General features: G+C 43.7%; 1 protein-coding gene across 1 annotated transcript in view; it reads right to left on the bottom strand.

Moving 5' to 3' along the window:
- NRXN1 (neurexin 1) overlaps window positions 1–13,807 on the bottom strand; it is a 723,763-nt gene extending 709,956 nt beyond the window's left edge. Inside the window, exon 1 of the mRNA XM_067292993.1 lies at window positions 13,069–13,807. Coding sequence (XP_067149094.1) covers window positions 13,069–13,807 — 739 coding nt within the window. The remainder of the gene's footprint in view (window positions 1–13,068) is intronic.
- Between the last annotated feature and the right edge of the window lie 5,080 nt (window positions 13,808–18,887).

Raw genomic sequence — 18,887 nt, forward strand, 5'->3', positions numbered from 1 at the left:
TACAGAAACAATTTTGTATATGCTTTATGTTTTGCTTGATTCCCATCTTTATGAGGCACACTTATTACAGAAAAGGATCACTTACACTAATTAATGAAAATTGAGAGGGGCTCAGTAATAGTAGGGAAGTCTACCATTCTTTCAGTCTTAAAAAATATATATTTGATTCAGTCACAAAAGAATAGCTCAACTGAAAAATTGGCATTTATGTTAGCAGCAGTATCTCACCAAGGGAACTTTAAGTAAGTTTCATTTCCATTCTGATTCCTTTTGACTTTAGTCATATTTTGAAGCAGAAAACTAAAAACCATTTGGGGAGGAATGACTTGATTTTCAGGGTTAAGCCTTCTGCCAAACATTTGAAAACATGCCAGAATTTGTTCAAGTCGCAAACTTTCTTAAAAAAATCTCAGTTTGTACAGTGTTCATGGAGATGTCTTGGATTTTATCAGTAAATTCCTGAAAGATTGTTTGGACTGTGCATTCTTTAACTTGAGCCTGAGCAGGCTTTTCCTGTCCTCAGAAACTCCGGATTGCTGCAGCCTGTGCTGTGTCTGGCCACCCCCTTCTGGAGCAGGGAACCTGTCGATCCTTCAGTAACATCCCTGCTGGGAATAGACACTATGGAAAGGATGCTTTTTGGTTAAAATGTAAAGAAGAAAATGTCTGGGGCTGGGATGTAAGAGTTGGAGTAGAGTTTTAAAAACCTAAAAATATATATATATGTACACACACACTCATATTTTACTACATTAAAAGACCATTCTTCAGGTTGCAAAGTCAATCACTCAAAAATAGCATATCTGAAAAATAAGGTTTCCTATGTAACTTAAATCCATCCTCTGTATTTATATGCATTATGATATAGCCTTTAATTACCCCATTGACAGCAGTTGTCTCCAGAGGGTCCCTCACGCGTTCTGTACACAGAAGAGGTCTATTCTTAGCAATACGTAATGGCTGAGCAATGAAGAAACCTGTTGTGTCTGTGAACAGTACACCTGCCCCTGCAATAGAAGAGTCCTTGCGAAAAAGGAGTGGGGTGTTCCTCATCACACGGAGAGCTGAATGCTGCCGTTGAGAAACATGTGCTATCCCCTCCTCAGCTATAAAGGTCCCATACACTTTTGTTCAGGCTTTTAAAGCCAGACATTTCTGAGTGCTCATTTCTTGCGCTTTTCAGGACATTCACGTTTTCTGGGTGCCTATCTTACCGGATATCCCAGCAGATGAAGTGCTGGTCACCCAGAGATGTAATTTGAAGTCAATGGAAGCTGCACTTTGAATCTATGGTGTACGTATAGTATATGTACTGTTATATGTGAAGTACTCAGCAAAACATCAGATTGTGTACTCAAAACTAGAATGTCTTTTGCCTCAGTTCCCCTCTTTAAGTGGAATAATAGCACCTGTCATCTTTCATTGGGTATTGTGTATTTTTTAATAGTTGCACAGTAGTTCAGACAGTGTACTTATGAGAACCACAGAAAAGCCCAGGAAAAAAATAATAATTTCTCTTCAGAGCTGGTTTGAATAAGGACAATAAATAAGGCTCAGGGCTACACATGGAACAGCAAGGAGAAAACAAAATATTGAAGAAATTATTATTATTACGCAGTCTACGCACACTAAATGAGGCAGAAGGCTTGTGGAAAAAGTGGTATATGATCATGTAATTAAAGACTGTTTCATCATGGGTACCTGCAAAGGGATCAAATTAAAGTTGTACAGTATCCTTAGTCCTGACAGTTCATAGCTTTGGAAGACTTTATTTCACAAACTTAAAATTCTCAAAGCATAGATTTTTGAGTGTAGTATGTTCGTATGTGTTAGATTGATCCTGATGACCTAGGTTGATTAGAGAAGAAGAAAACTGGCCATACTGAGCTATGCTTTAAAAACCTGCACACCAAATGGGTATCTAAGAACAAGAAAAGGAGCATGAAGATTGATTCAAATGCATAGATGAAAGAATTGTCTATTTTCAAACAGCAAGCATTTTAATACAGGATAAGTCTTCTCAGCATGGAAGTGGGGTTAAAGTATGAGATCTTTTTAGCCACTAATTCATAATTTTAAAGGGAAAATTGCATTGACAGTCTCTATTATATCTGCACAAATATGGACAAATTAAAGACTGGAATAAGTAATTACTGGTACCACATATGTGTGTAAATCAAGCCAGAAGAGCTTCTTGCCAGTCATTTTTGTGTTGGCAAAATGCTTCTATGCATCTGAATGACAAAGGAAATCTCTAAAAAGATCACAGAGTAATATTATATAGTAATGGGAAAGGTTAATCCTGTTTGGACCTTGTAGTTGTTTCAAGAGGGTTTTGAGTGTTTTCATATTAGCATAACTGAAACATTTTTCTTTATGACCAGAGGACCTGATTCTGATCTTACCTTTATTTTACAGTGGCTTACATGTATTAACTTCTAGAGGCATCAATCCTGATTTACATAGACATTGGAAGTCCATTAGTCCATTACCTGGACTAATGATTTTACTCTGCTAACTGACTGAGAGATCCTGAATATGACAAACCTACAGCAGCAAAGTATTTTAGAAATATGGTCCATAACAATAAATATGATTTCTAAAGAAGTCTTTATCTTCCAACAAGCACTAGTTAATTAATTTCTGTAAGTCTTAGCACCTCTTTCTGCATTCTCTGAATGAACCAAAGCTCAATTTAAGTCACTGAGAGTTCAAGCTGACCAAGAACCAAGTTTCCAACAGATATTTATACACTTTTTTTCAAAATTCCAAAGAGAAAGCTAAGGAAGAGCAAACCTGAATAACATCAAAACCTGCCCTCAGTTCACCTTAATATATTTTGGATTTCCAAGGAGTAATGACCCCATATGAAAGTGCAGTATCAAAATAACTACATATTAGTAAATTCTCAGATGAAAGCTTTTTGACTTAGATATATCTCTATGACAACAGATATAGCGTCACTGACTTTTTTGTTGTCACACAAATGTGAATAAAACGAAGAGACAAGTTTCACCCTTAAACACACAAAACAAAAAAGATGAAAGCCGCCACTCAGTGAATGTAGCCTTAATTCTGAATTCCTGTCATGCCTTCTACTTATGCTGTTATCTTTATACTTTCAATAGACATGTTTGTGTTTTTTCAGTAGGGGAAAAATTGAAAGGAAATTTTATTCACTTGCAATACTGTGCATATTTTTGTGGTTCAAGATTCACAAAGTCCATCAGTATGACTCACGTGTTGCAGTGGGATAATACATGGCTGAATACTGGTGATTTTTCACTCATTATCTTTTATAAACATGAAAGATGGAGAATTTTTAATGTGTATTTGACAAAAAAAAATATTTAAAGACTCCAGTAGTATTTCAAACAATAGAATAGGATTCAGCCTCTGATAAGAGGATAGATAAAACCCCTGAATACTAAAAATTTTTCAAATATTAAAAATGTGATCATCAGTGGATTTGCTTGAACAACAAAACATATCACTTTTTTCTGTCATTGGAAGTTTCTTAGTTTCTTAGAAACAGTGAAATTTTTTCTCATAATTTTGAAACTGATGCATGACTTCTTTAATTTTGGAGTTTCAAAAGTTTTAATGAAGAAAACAACAATAAAAACAGTACTGTATAGCTCTAGCGTATGGTTTCCTATAATGCCAATCTCAGCTGTTAGAAGTACATAGCTGTCGAAGCACAAGCATAACGTCAGGGCTCTGCAACTAACTTTCATCCCAGCCTCTCCTCCAAACGCTCTGGACCAAGAGGAGTGGCAAACAGGCAAAACAGAAATTCCTAGAAACTACCACAACTGAGTTAGTTGATGGAAAGCTGATTGCAGTTTTGGGCCAAGAAGGAATTATATTCAAATCACGTTGTCTTCCTGATGAACTACTAGGAAAATATAGGTGTTTTCCTCATAACACATTAATCAGGAATGTTTTATGCATGAATATAAGATCCATCTTCAGAATTCTTCAGTAAATGTTGAACCAAACAAGACAGATCTTCGTTTGTCTAATGCTGAAAGACAGTCCACAATTTACCTCTGAAAAAATAAATGTTCTAAAAACATGTTCTTTGCAAGGTAATAATATTACAGAAATTATTTTTCTGCAGTAAGCATCGCAGAAAACAAACTTTACAGAGAATCAGCCCCTGGGAAGTACAGCAACATTCATCTGAAGAGAATGTAGCAGGAGGGCATTATGCAGTTCTTCAAAAATCTATTTAGGTGACCAACACAAAGAAGTATTTTCTTGTATCACCGCAAGATAGACTTAAAAATTAAATGACATACAGCTGTTGGTTTCTATCATCCATTTTCACCTATCTCTCCTCTGATGAGCAAAAATGGGAAAAAAAGCAAACTCAAAAAGAAACAGAACTAATAATAACAATGTCAGTACTAACATTTCTGGAAACACCACTGCTTTTCTAGGGTATGATATCATGCGAAGCAACTTGCCACCCCATTATAGACACTCACCTGATATTCAGTGTACTTAGAGCAGTGTTTGTGGTCTGGGAAGAAGAAGCAACCCTTCTCACTACCCTCTCCTCCTCATGTCTCTGGACCTTCCAAGGTAAGAGCCTGATCTTACAAACATAAGTCAATCACTGCATAAGAGTCAAATCAAGTCAAGTCAAGTAGAATTCAAACTTTTTTTTGGATTATTTTTACTGATTCTGAATTATTCAGTTAGGAAAGATAGCACATTTCCTGAAAAGATTCTGTAGGGCATTTATTTTACTAGAAACTGATTCTCACATTTTATTAATAATGGATATTATCTTTGCATCACAAGACTGTAACTGATCATAAAGCAAAGTACTATTCATCATAACTGTCCTCTAGACACCCATTGTACAAATGCTGATGTGTTTGTATGGATGTTTCTGCTGTCACCTTTGGGAATAGATGAAGAATCAGGATAAGCTTCAAAAGAACATTACAATATTGAGATACAGTTCCTCACCTCATGTCTGCTCACTAATTCTGTGATTTTCTATACACTTCTTAAAAAGAAGGTACATATAGTTTATAAGAAATACATACAATCTTTTTCAAGGAATCTTTTCCTAATGGAAATACTTCCTTTCACCCAAGTATCATTTTTACATCTTTTGTTAAAGCTGAAAAGCATAGAAGGGAAGGAAAATCAAACTGAAGGTCATTCTGTATCACCCATTAAGATGTGATTCTGAAACTTTGGAACTGTGACATACATCTACAATTGCATAGCATAATGTCAGTGACCTCCATAAAGGCTGTACATGTTCTCTTCATTACAAGGAGACATCACTGTGAGAAGAGTAAGCCTAGCTTATCTGCCTTTAAGCAACATTAAGCCCTTTCTCTAAATGAAATCACCAAAAAGTCAGATCTTTTCATTTTAAGACCTTGTGCATTGTGCCACAGATTAAAAGCAACCTGTGACTTGTACACCTACATAGCATTGTAGATATATAACACCTACTTAGGCAAAATACACTGTTTCACAATTTGTAGTGGCAGCAACTGCAAAAATGATTCTATTGAATACACCTCCCACTTTTTTGGTAAAACAAATTTTTCCCTCATATTATAGAGTCCCTTAAATGTAAAACAAAATTAGTCACATCATAACTTTACTCATATAGTATGGCTCATAAGAATGCATTAAATTAAAAAAAAATAATGATGATGATGCTTTTAAATATCTGAATATATGAAAAGTCTTTTCTCTATATATGTTCCCAGATGAATACTACAGTCAGAATCAGCAGGTTATTTAATTCATCCTAGATCTTCTCTGTCTTCATATTCCCACTCAAATAATAAGTTCAGAATCAGCAGGTTATTAGGTTTGCCCTAATTCTAAACTTGAGTCAATGGGACTTCAAATTGATTCCAAAGGAAAATGAAAACAGAATTTGGTTTTGTTTTGCTATCTATGAGATGCCAAATTTGCTGCTTATTAAGACCTAGCTAAATAGTTTCAGGTTCATAAACAACTCCATAAAATTACAGAAATCTAAAATCCTATTACACAGTCCTGTTTTTACAGAAAGCTGCCAGCACACTCTGTCTCTTATTTCTTTGTAAGCTCACATAAGGCTTGGGCTGCCCTCCCCTTTCCCCCAAATTGCTCATCCAAAAGCAACGAGCATCCAAAAGCAACATGGTATTTTCAGCAAATACCATGTTGAAAAAGATATGATCATTAAGTGGGAGCCAGAGTTCTCCGCTGTCCTCAGACATTACATCTTCAATCCTTTTTTAGTAATGAGAATGACTTTTGTACAGGTGCCATAACATTGCAAAGGATAGGGACTGTCACAACCATGGGAAGAGCTGAAGGGAAATCTGTTTGGCAACTGGCAATTTACATCATTTCCAATATCTGGCCAGACTAATAGAAGGCATGTAACTGCAGGGCACAAGAGAAAAGCAATATTCTGAATACTCAGGTATGGATAGATAGGCAGTAGAAATGATGGCAACCTCAAAGCAGGCTGATAAGTATCAGTTTTGTAGACTAAAGAGGCTCTTCTATGGTAGAGAGAGTTTCAAGTTTTGACTATACAGTGGAGATCATATTAGAAATTCTGATCTTTTCTGGCTGACAGCCAGGAAGAAAATCCTCCCAAAACTCCTGTATGGAGTGTTACTAATTTAACTGTACAGATGGAGAAACCAAACAAGAAATGGTGTGAACTGACTAGGGTCACAGGGAAAGCCATGCCATTTCAAAATCATGTGCATTGCCCTGGGTATTTTGTGCATTGCAGTGCTCATTGGTTCTCCTGAGTACTCCAGGCTCCAAGAGAATGGCTGGACACTAGCATGAACCCATCACATACAACTACTTTTTAGTTTGGCAGAAGAGAATCTATACTTCTGAATCTATACATATAATCTGGCTAGAAAAGTCAGACACCATCACCAGAGTATAGAAGGAGAAAGTGTCAGTTGGGAAAGTTCTCATCTTTCTGGGGCACTAAATTATTTTGTAAAAGATTAAATGATGATCCCAGAAGAGAATAACTAGAATAACTAGTAGAATAACTTTAAAAACGTATTAGAGACATAACATGTAGCCTGATTTTTGCCAGTTAATTCTATATATTTGTCACATTCTAACAAATAATTTCTAGAAGGAACGGTACTTCAGTCTTTGCAATTTACTCCTCAGGTGCAACATGGTACACAACACTTCAGTATGCCCTTCACTATTCTGTAAAACCATGCTTTTATAAAGGTATACAATTTTCAACTAAAGTGCAGTAAACCAGAAAAGTATTTTTCCAGAAGCTGGTATGGTTTCCTGTTTTCTGAAAGTAACTCCAAGCTTTCTGGAAGACAAAACATTGCATTAATTTCAACAAGAGCATGATGAACCCTTTTGTTTTAAATTACCAGCCAATTTTGATATGTTTATAAAAAGAAGCATGAACCCTCAGAGCTGCTGTTAAAGTTAGCCTCTACTTAAAGCTATTTCTGTTAAGAACTGTTTTTACTTCCTAGTCTGTTTCCCCATTCCTATCCATCAGCTCAGTAATGATGATGGGATAAAATTATATGTTCTGTAATCTAAATGTTTTCCCCACAACTCCTTGGCTAGCATCTACAGCAAAAAGATTCCTAGGGAGCCTTCCATTTAAGTGGTAGCCAACCTGCAGCCGAGAAAAGATTTACATTTGGTCCAAAATGGCTGTAAGCCTTGAAGTGTAATTACATTAAAATATAGACAATTTCATTATATAATTTTGAAATTTTGACTATATGACCAATCTGACACAAGCTTGTAGGCTGTCAGAAGTAAATTCTAGCATATTAGCCTCCTATAATTTGCAATATAGACTCAAAATTGGCATGGGCCCTGCATCTTTGCAGAGGGAAGCAACAACCTCACTATATAAAACGCTATTGATTTGGGGTACTAAGATGAATGCTATATGTGTAAGTGGTCTTTTGGAAGTATTTCAATATCAGCATTTTGAAAGGATTAGCAGTGTTCAACAAGTAGCCTTCTTAGAAGATAATATAAAACAGACCGTCAGTTCCTAATTACCAGTGACACAGTATTTAAATTGCTGTGATTTCACATGAGGCAGATATTGAAATCAATATCTTATAATGCAAAATCCTGGCAAACAAAATAATATATCAAATTGCATTAGGAAAATGATGCAAAATTCTGCTTTAAACTGACACGAGTTTTCCATTTACATACAACTGAATGTAAGGGGCACTGATTTAAAACATTTTGAAAGACTCTGGGATTATTTGACTATCTGCCATAAAAGTTCTACCTTGCCAAAAAAATCCACTATTCAGAAAACATTAAATAATATAAAGCTCTTTTACTTAAACTGAATTGAATCATTCCGTAAATACAACAGAACCTTAGCGTAATCTCTAGTGGATTCCTATCCCTCCTCCTAAATCAACATCACCCCAGTGGCCATTGGCAGTGATAAGGAACAAGTACAAATCATGTAATAGAGATGCATATTGTAGACAAAGAATCTGAAGTGTAAATCAAAAGGAAAGTTTTGCTCACAGTATTTGTTATCCCATAGTAAATATACCTAACTATTCAAGAAGGATAAAGACAAGGGTGGTTACTCTTGTAAAACTGACTATGTGCAATGACTTCAACAGCATTGCTTTGCAGTCAAACACTTATCTCGCAAAAGATAATTAACGTCAAAATATGTTTGTATGTTTTATCCAAGGCATGAAAGAATTGAAAGAATAAAACATGAAAAATATCAAAAAAATCAAATATTGGATGACTTTTTAAAAAGTTAACATGAAGAAGAAAATGTGCACAACAAAGATTTACGCAATATATTCAGAACCCAAACAAATTAAATGCTGGCTAGCCTGAGACATCTGGAATTTGCTTCCTTAAAAAATCATTTTCACAGCTCAGCCCGTAGCTGGAATCAACTACTGAATATCTGACAAGGAGGAATATCTCTTACAGTGAACAGCTGCATGACCAGTCCTCATTTTTCCCACAAAACAGAAACTCAGTAGGCCAGTTAAACATGTTCTAAACAGGAACATGTTGAATCCATAGAATAATTGTCTCTTGTAGTCACTACAAAAAGATAATATTGAGGCATGAAGGCCAGCGATATTTTATAAGGATAAAACTTGCTGTATGGTATTTTTTCTAACAGTTACAGGTACAGAAAAGCATAAGGGCATGAAGTGACAAGAAGCTAGGGTCAGTGAGAAACTTCTCCCAAATCAAAGTGTGTTATGGGTTTTTTGTTTTCTCTTTCAGAGGTATCTGGCTATTTCTAAGACAGGATATTGGACAAGAATTTTTTTTATAAAAATGTAGATGAAAACAAAATTATATGTGAACATTCTGTCTAAAGCCAAAGGGTCACTATTTTATTATGGTAATTTAATACTTAAAAATAGTTTTTTTATTCTGAAATTTTAACATAGGAGAAAAATGGAAAGAAGAATATGAAGACTCACTGATATGAACTGCATATTTTCCTTACTTTCTCAGACCCTGACTTACTTTACTAAAAAGGTAGATTTTAAAGAACAGTCTTTTTAATGAACAGCTCACTCTATTGTAAAATCAAACCATACCCATTTCATTCATTTCAAGGAATAATATCATTTCCCTTGAATATAAGATTGTGATGGGTGTAAAAAATTTATCAGAAAATTAATATGGTAATCAGGGTATATTTTAATGCAAGTCATATTTCTAACAAAATGTATCGTGATTTTGTATATTTTTCCTTCTACTAAGCCACTGTTATGATTTGAAATAATATTCCCTTGCATGTTTCAGTACTAAATACAGATTTTACTTCTTCTTTTAGAAGACTCTTGCACTGTCTTTATTCATAAGCATATGGACTAATAGACAACAGAAGTGCTAGGGATCATATTTTTCTATGCTATAGACTGCACAACCTTGACACCCAAGCAAAACTCCTGTCCTTTTTCTGTAATTCATGCCCAAGCTCTCACTGAAGAGAGTGTAGATCCTACTCAAATAAATAGCATGACTGAATGTCATACATCTGGTTCTTTGGTAGCTTAACTTGTTTTTACACTGGTGTAATTCGGATAACGTAAATGAAGCCACTCCTGATTTAGACAAGTACAAGGAGATTTAAGCCTACTGGGAATCATTTATATTACTATGGATTTTTCAAAGTAACACTTGGTGAAATTTTATTATTATAAGAAAACTTTTCTTCAGGAAAAATTATAGAGATTTTCAAAGGTACAAATCTGGAAAACGTAGTCTTTTTCCAGAAAATAAAATAAATGCCATGAAAAATTGCATCCTAAGACTTAAAATAGTGACTCTTTAAATCAGTTGTTTATAATCTCTCAAATGTGCAAATCAGGATAGAAAATTTTGGAAATATTATTACTATTATTATGATTATTGCTTTCTAATGTCCTCATTACATTATGCAACTCTGTGCTTTGTCAAATTGTAGAGATGCAGAAGAACACCACACCAAACAAAAGCAAAAAAAAAAAAAAAACCTCTAAGGAAAATAGAATTTAATGACTATTTTTCACCTAAAAGGGAAAACAGTATCATTGGGATACAATTTGAGATTAAAATGTAACATTTGGGTTTTTTTCACATCTAAACCATTTCTAGTCAAAAACAAAAAGACAAAGACTGAAAACCCAGAAGACCTCCCCAGCTCACTGCACTCCAAGACCCTGATCCTCCTGTTTTTGGGACTGACAGACTCCCATTGAAGGTAGTGGGAAATTCACATCTGCCAGGAACAAAAGATCAAAACTTAACAGCATAATTTCTAGGTTTACTATGAAGAATTAAATATCAATAGCCAGGGCTGATTTCTTGGCAGACATAATAATTTTACTTGTCCTTTTGCCTCTTCTATTTCTTAGAAGATTAAATCATTATTTACAAACTAGTTCAACATCTTTGTAGCACATGTAAGTAGCTACTAATCCCTTCATCAAAACCTGACTGATCTGACTTTCAGTTATTACCTTTTCTTGATCAACAAATATAAACTGTAGGCCTAGTTCCATTTATATTGTGGCCAGTGGAAATGTTGCCTTCTGTTTCTAATGAAATCACAATCTGAATATTTTATGATCCTTTGTTGAGAAGCTATGCTAAAATTATATGTCCTGCCATTATTTTATAAGGCTTCTTCGCGGACAAAAGACACGTGAGGATCTAATCTTGATCCCGCTGAGGTCAATTGCAAAACTACTAGTGTTTGAATGAAGCCCAGATTTTACCCTAATTTGGGGGATTCTAAATATTATTTTGAATGTCATCTTCTTATAAGTTCTAACTGAAATTACATTTATATGTGTGCATATATACATATATAAAATATATAATTTCATTAACATTCAAACAAACATAAAAGTTCCTTAAAAATAGCTATTAAGCTTATTAATTCTGTTATTTAAAGATAAGATTTCCTCTTACTCTTCATTTTATATGCAATTATATAAACTGTTTCATAGAAATATTACGCATTCAAAAATCACTTTAAATAAATAAATTATGATTTAATGTACAGTATATATTAGTGCATAAGAATGTATAAATGACCACTGTTGCTTTAACTAAACTGCTACAACTCATAATTCTCTTTTTGGTTTATAATATAACTCAAAGATGTTAAGACAACTCAGTATTTTACATACACCTATATATTATGTAGTACCACATATTAAAATTTTACATTCAAATAATAAATAAATATGATCTTAGGCTAATACCTAAGATATTTCATCTTACAGTTTCTTGAACTGTGGGCTATTGAAGGGATAAGTTTATTATTTTCTAAAACTACCATTTGCTCTCTCTTTATTAAACACATGTTTAAAAATGTAAAAAGGTTTGTTTTTTTAAGAAATGGCAGATGAAAGATAAACAGCTGAAAAAGTAAACAGGATGCAGAATGACTGTCGTGTTTGAGTATTGACACTAAGGACAGAAGGTGGTACATAATAAAGCACAGTCACGAATGATGTTTTCTTTTTTATAGCGAGTGAAATTTGGTAGAAATGAGATAGGCAAGTTATTCAGCCATAAATATCATGCAGCCACTCAGTGAGGATATTCACCTGGTCTACGTGTCACCTTTGTTATATTTACACCTTTACATTTTACACTTAGCTCTCTGGTCTCAATTTCTGACGTGGCGATTATAATTTCCTTGATATATTTTGTCTTCCTTCATCCGTGTACCTTTAAAATCTGCTCCGGGTACACAACATACGTGCTCGTGTGTGCTTAAGTAGCTGCAAGGAGCGGCACATTTACCAGCAAAACGATAGAAAAGGTCCTACATGCATCTGCAAAGTAAATGTTCACACTCCTTCCAGTCGCCAAGAACAAGGGGGGCTGAACAGGGATCAGATTTTACTCAGTGATTTATTTGTAGACGGGATTCAGGAAAGCGCCGTTTTCCTAAACTCGCTCTTCCTCGGCATCACCGCCGGGCAGCCTGGCGCCCCCGGCGTGCCTGCTCCCCCCTCGCCCCTGCGTACGCCGCCTGTGTGACGGGCACTGGAAACTGCTGAACGCGTCGCGAAGCAGCGTCGCTCCCATCTGCGCGAAACCCTCATCCTCCCTTTAATCCCCCTCCTCCCCAGCAGCCACTGAGCAGCGCACAAATAAATCACTGGTTTTACTTCGGCGACGTAACCGAGGCAAGCGTCAATACCGGCTGGGCCCTGGGTGCCCCCTGCCCCGCGAAGGGGAGCCCAGAGTGTCTTCGCACCTCGCCCCTTAAAACCTTCCCTGGCGTCGCTTCCCCCTCTTCCCGAAATCGACTGCCACCCGCCCGCCCGCCCACCTCGCCGGGGCAAAACCCCCCGCGCGGCCTGGCCTCCTCCTCCTCCTCCTCCTCGTGGCTGCGAGCCTCGCGCCGGCCTGCCCCCGAGGGACGCCCCGAGGCGGGGAGAGGCGAGGAGACTCCATGCAGTCGGCGGCGGCTGCCAGCCCCTCGGCGAAGCCGGCGGGGGGTGCGGGAGGGAGGGAGGGCGGGCGAGCGAGCGGGGAAGGGCGCCTTACCTTCGCTGCAGTCCTTGCCCCGGAAGCCCGTCTGGGAGCAGTCGCAGACGGCCTGGTCGTTGAGCACCGAGCAGACGCCCCCGTTGAGGCAGACGTCCTCGCGGGCGCACAGGCGGCTCTGCTCGTCGTCCAGCCGCACCTCCTGGCTCTCCACAGGCGACGCCTGCGTGTAGTTGACTCGGACGTCCGTTATCCAGCCCTTGAAGGGCTCCCGGTCCTTCACGGAGGACAGCGTCAGCTTGAGCGTGGCCGACCGCAGCTCCGGCGGGAGCCCGCCGAGGAAGAGGCCGCTGAACACAGTCATGTCCCGCCGCTTGGACTTCACCTCCACCCACTTGGCCTCGGCCTGGTCGATGACGAGCGTCGTGTTCTTGAAGTGGCGGCGGATGACCACGGCGTGCCAGCGGTTGTCATTCACCGGCGTGTCGGAGAGCAGCGTGGCCGGCTCAGCGCAGAAGATGGAGAAGCTGAGCTGCAGCCGCCCGCCCTGCGTGAGGATGAGCTCCAGGAAGTCGCAGAAGCCCTCGTCGTCAAAGTAGAGCACCAGGCCGCTGGAGCTGCGCGTCTTCATGTTGAAGCTCATCTCGCTCTCGCAGCAGGCGTTCCACTTGGGGAAGCGGGTCCACTGGCCCTCGGCCCCCGGGAACTCCAGCCCGCTGCCCAGCTCGGCCCAGCAGCCCAGCAGCAGGGCCAGCCACAGCAGCAGGCAGCCCCCGCGCCGCACCAGCGCCGCCCCCATCCTGCGCGGCCGGGGGCGGGCGAGCGGGGCGGCAGGGCCGGCGGGGGGCGGCGCGGGGGCCCCGGCGGCGGACAGCGTAAAATCTTGCCGGGCGCTGCCCGCCCGCGCCCACGCGCGCCGCCTGCGGGGCCGCCTGCCCCCGTGCGGGGGGCGCTGCGCCGGCCTGCCTGCGGCCGGGGGCCCGGCAGGCGAGGGGCCGCCGGCCGGGGCCTGCCGCCGGATTGCGGGAAGGCGCCGGCGGAGGGGCTCACTGCTCGCCCGGGGCTCGCAAAAGGCGCCTGGCGGCCAGCGAGTCAGCAGCGGTGTTGCCAAAAGCCCGCATTACCAAGGCGGGGGAAAAGCACCAAACTCTTCTCCAAGCAGATCCACAAGCTCGGCAAGACTGTAGCAATATTATCCCAGCAGGTGCGCGCGCGCGCGGGTGTGCTCCTGCTTTACATCCCAGCCACCAGCCGTAGTTTCCCAGGAAGCCAATTACTAATCCCGGCGCTGCCTTCCCAGCACCGATCCTCCTGTCGGCTCACGGACGGCCTGCCATGGTGCTAGAGCAGCGTCAGCAGACGACAGGACTCATCGCTCATGGTTTCCTGAGCTGCCTCAATCCCAGTGGGGTTGAAACCCAGAAGCTGTCAAACAGCCGAGCGGCTACTTGACATGCAAAGCCTGACAGCTCCTCTTCTGCTTGCTTGCAAAAGGCCAAAACTAAGATCCAGGGGCTGGATTTCCTGTATTGTTTTTGTTTTTAATCTGCAAGGAATTGAAACAAAATAATAAGGCATCACAACTAACAACAAGTTAAATCATAAAACTGATCAATAGTGTACATTTATGACTAATCTTTCATTTCAACTGTAGGTCGACATTAGGCAAATAAACTGCTGCTGTGATTCTGGAGTTACTGAGAAATCATAACATCTTGCAGTGCTAAACTTAAATCTTAACGTATGTGCTTACACTAGATTACATTTTTATGGTATAATCTATACGTAAACTACTTACCCTTCCAAAACTTTCAAATACTTTAGCAGCATATTTTATCATTATAGGACTGATGTTAAAAAGAAAAGGGCCCTGAAAAGGTGTTGTTCATCCTGCACTTCATTTCATTTTATTTATGGAAATATCAGTGCCGGTGACAATATGGGGTCCTGTTAATGCAGATGATGCTACTAAGCCTGGTTCTAGTTCTTTCTAATACAGCTAAAAAACATATAAAGTAGACTGGGCTCCCAGCAAGGATTGGCAGGCTCAGCTGTAACATGGCATACCTACTGGTTTATTTTCATGGGGTGAGAGAGAATGTCAATGGTTTCTTAGAAGGCTTTTGGAAAATTTCAAACTGTATTTTTCTCTGCCACCTGGTTTCTTTTGCTGCCGAAATTCTCTGTTATGGCTGGGAAAATCCAATTCAAGTCAGCTCTGATGCTGACATTATTCACAATGCAGATCAGCTGATCCCAGGTGTTAGTCCTCTGAAATGTGCTGCAGTATTGCATGTATGTGTACTTAGTTGCCCTTATTTAAGAGGACAACTCCCCATTTAAAAATAATACATATGCCACAGTTCACTCCATTCCTCTGAAGAGGTCTCTGCATCCAAAGCATTTCAGGACAGCTTAAAGGCTCTCCTCTCCCCTTGTCTTCCCCAGAGTCCTTATACCTCTTCTGGAAGGTGTGGATTAGTGGATCTCTCCTGGCGGAGGAGAAGATCTGACGCCTCCCTCAGCCACTGCTTCCCCTTCACCTCCCTCCTGCCTGTTAGCCAGCAGCACTTAGGCAGAATATCACGACCCAAGCGGCTGCCAAGCCCTTTGCTGGGGTGCTGCGGGGAGGGGTGGGTGTGGGTGCCTGTGTGCGTGTGGAGAGAGGGGACAGGGCTAAACCTGCTTTAAAACAGGCACGCACCTCAGCTGCCTGCACCTGACACGTTCAGAGCTGCTAAGTCACCTCCTACTCTCTCTTTATATTTAATTTCATTCCTCTAAATGTCAACACGTTTATTTTTATTATTTTTCACAGGCGAGGTGGGCAAGAGCAACAAAAGGGAGGCAAGGAGAAACCCCAAACTTCATAGCAGAGGTCAGCGATGCCCAGGCACCGCCGGGCAGCCAGGGCCCCCGGCACTTGTCCTGCTCCCTGCTCGCCCCCCGCAGGAGCCCCCTCTTGCAACGCCGCCGCAAGACGGGGTATTTCCGACGGCTCCTTCAGGAAAGGCCCTTCGGGGGGGGCCGGCCGCAGGAGCGGGGCAGCCGCGGCCCCCGGCGGCTCTTTCCTGACACAGCTGCGCGGCGCCTAATTAACGCCGTTTGGCTCGGGTTGCTTTGGGTGGGTTTGGGGGTGGGTTTTTTTGTTTTTGTTTTGTTTTTGTTTTTATTGCAGCCAGGGGTGATGCTCATTTGCGGCCCCGCACCGAGCCGCCGCGCCGCGCCGGGCTTCAGCACCCGAAACAGCTCCGAAACGGCCCGCGGGGCGGCGGCGGCGGCGGCGGCGGCGGCGGCGGAGGAGGAGGAGGAGGAGGAGGAAGGCCTGCCCCGGGGGGACACGGGCGATCCCTCCTGCCGCCGCCCGGCTGCGGCCGGGGAGCTCCCGCCCGCCGCCGGCCCTGCCTCGCTCGTGCGCCGGGCACGAGTGGGAGCCGCAGGCAGCAGCGTACACCAGAGGGCTGCGGGCACGAGTGGGGGCGAGCGGGCACCGGTGCGGGCGCGCGTGCACGCGTGGCAGCCGGGGCGGGTGCAGCGGGGGCGGGGAGGAAGAGGAGCGGATTTTGGGGGGGGGGGCGTGGGGGTGTGAGACGCGGCGAGAAGCGGCTCGGCAGTGCGCGCGGGGGCGTGGGTGCCGGCGGAGGGGAGGGGGAATCACGCATCACGGCGTGAGTGTGCGTGCGTGGGTCACCACGGCACTGGCCGCTGCGGGGGAAACGCGGGGGGGGGGCGATGGGGACGGCTGCGCGGGGGCGCTGCGTGCGCGCCGCCCTTGCGCGAGGGAAGGGGGGCACGGAGGGTTCGTGCGCGTGGGGGAGGCGGGAGGGTGCCGGGGAAGTGGGCGGCGTGTGCGCGGCGTGTGCGCCCCGTCGTGCGTGCCAGAGCGATCCCTACAGGTGTCCGCGGAGAGCCGCCGCGCCGGGGGATCCCAGCCCAGGAGCATCCCTGCCTGCTGCCGCTGCCTCCGCGCCCGCGCTGCCTCCTCCCTCTCACTCACTCACGCACGCACAGCGCAACAACGGCGAGAGGGGGAAAGGAGAATAAGGAAAAAAAAGAGGGGAGAAAGGAGAGGGAGAGGAAGAAAGGCAGAGAGAGGAAGAATAAAAAAAAAGAAGACAAGCAGAGAGAAGAAAAAAAGACAAAGAAAAAAAGACGGAAAGGCAGAAGAAGAAAAAAAAGAAAAAAAACCCGACTTGCCTATTTATTACAGCCGATATAATTCACACACTGTCAATAAACAGCATAGTCTTGTCTAGTCATTTCCAAAGCAGAGGGACAGTTTCATTTGTAAAAGAGGACAATTTATTAACAGATATATATTAAATGGGCTCTTAAGTACCAGACATCCCTCCCAGCTATGTATATATGTGTACGCACATATGCATGCATGCAGCGAGAAGTGTATGTGGCTATTGCGTTCCATGCCTCACCAGTGAATTGAAATGCTTCCCCCCACCCCTCTACAACCATTTTATTCTTTAAAAATTATGATTTAGTCACAGGTGCCCCAACTGAGCTTTTCAAATTACAGAAAGAGAGAGAGAGACACCCATAGGTCAATAAATCCTTAATAAATGCCAGGTCGGTTGGCATATACAATCCTTGACAGAATCCTTACTGTATAAAATACACAGCATTGTCTCTGGGTGCGGGGAAGACCAGGAGAGTTCACAAATTACCGGATGAAATAAAAGGATCTGAAAAACAACCTTGCTGCAGCCGAAGGTAGAAGCGCTCTAATTCAAAAGCAGACTTAACAGCATCATTAATCTTTCCCTTTCATTTCCACGTAATTTCTAGAATCAAATTCTTTCCTAAGCGGCTGCAATGATCGATTTTGCAACCCTCACGGCCCTGCAGATGTATTTATTTTCATATGCTTATGATAAAATTTCTACCCCTCCAAAAACGCACACCATCAGCAGGAACCCTAGCAGTTTCAAACACACATCAAGGCAGCTGGGTGCCCTCTTTCTTCTGGCTCACAATAGAAGATGTCCCAAATTACCGATGCACTTCCTGCACGAGCCCCTCAGTCTCTCCCAGGCTACCGCCAACAAATAACAGTAATATCGCAATATCCATCCCCGCGGCGGCTCCGGCTTCGCGTTTCGCCGAGGCGGCTCACGCCAGGCGGCGGGTTCGTTTCACTCCCCGCGCCCCACAGCCCCCCCCCCCCAAACACACACACACCCCAACCACCGCCCCCCGCCTGGCCGCAGACCACCGCCCCCCGCCCGCAACTCGCTACCTCGGTGCCAACCGCGGCATCTCCGCGCTCCGCGCCGCTCCGCTCACCTGCGCGGGCTCCTGGCTGCCGCGGGGCGGGGGCGCGGAGCGGGGCGGCGCGCGGGGCTGGTCGCGCCGCGGCGGCGCGGAGCCGGGCGGGCGCTGCTGCCGGGGCCGCGGCGCCGGGCTGGGGCGGCTGCCGCCGGGAGACGGGCAGGGCGGGCGGGGACGGGCGCGGGAGGGGGAGGCGGGCTGGGGGGGCGGGAAGGGGGGCGGCGTCACGTGACGCCGGCGCTGCCCGTCTGCCCGCGGAGGGCGGAGCCGCGCGCGCTGCGGCGCCCTGGGCGCCGCCCCCTCCCCCAGCGCGCCCGGCCCCGCCCGCCCGCCCGCCCGCCGGGAGGGGCGGCCCTGCTGCGCCGCGCCGCGCCGCACCGTGCCGCTCCGCGGGCAGGCAGGCAGGCAGGCAGGCAGGGGGGCGCCGCGGGGCCGCCGCCGCCGCCTCCGCGCGCGCAGCGCTGCTCTGCGGGAAAGCCGGGGTCCAACGGGCGGGCCGAACCGGCGCCTGGCTCAGCGGCTGCGAGCCCGCTGCTGCCTTCTGTCGGCTGCGGAGTTTGCGCGGATCCGAGGCGTGCGAGGACGAAACTGCGCGT

Source organism: Apteryx mantelli, chromosome 3, assembly GCF_036417845.1.
Source record: "Apteryx mantelli isolate bAptMan1 chromosome 3, bAptMan1.hap1, whole genome shotgun sequence".
In the NCBI taxonomy this organism is placed as follows: domain Eukaryota; kingdom Metazoa; phylum Chordata; class Aves; order Apterygiformes; family Apterygidae; genus Apteryx; species Apteryx mantelli.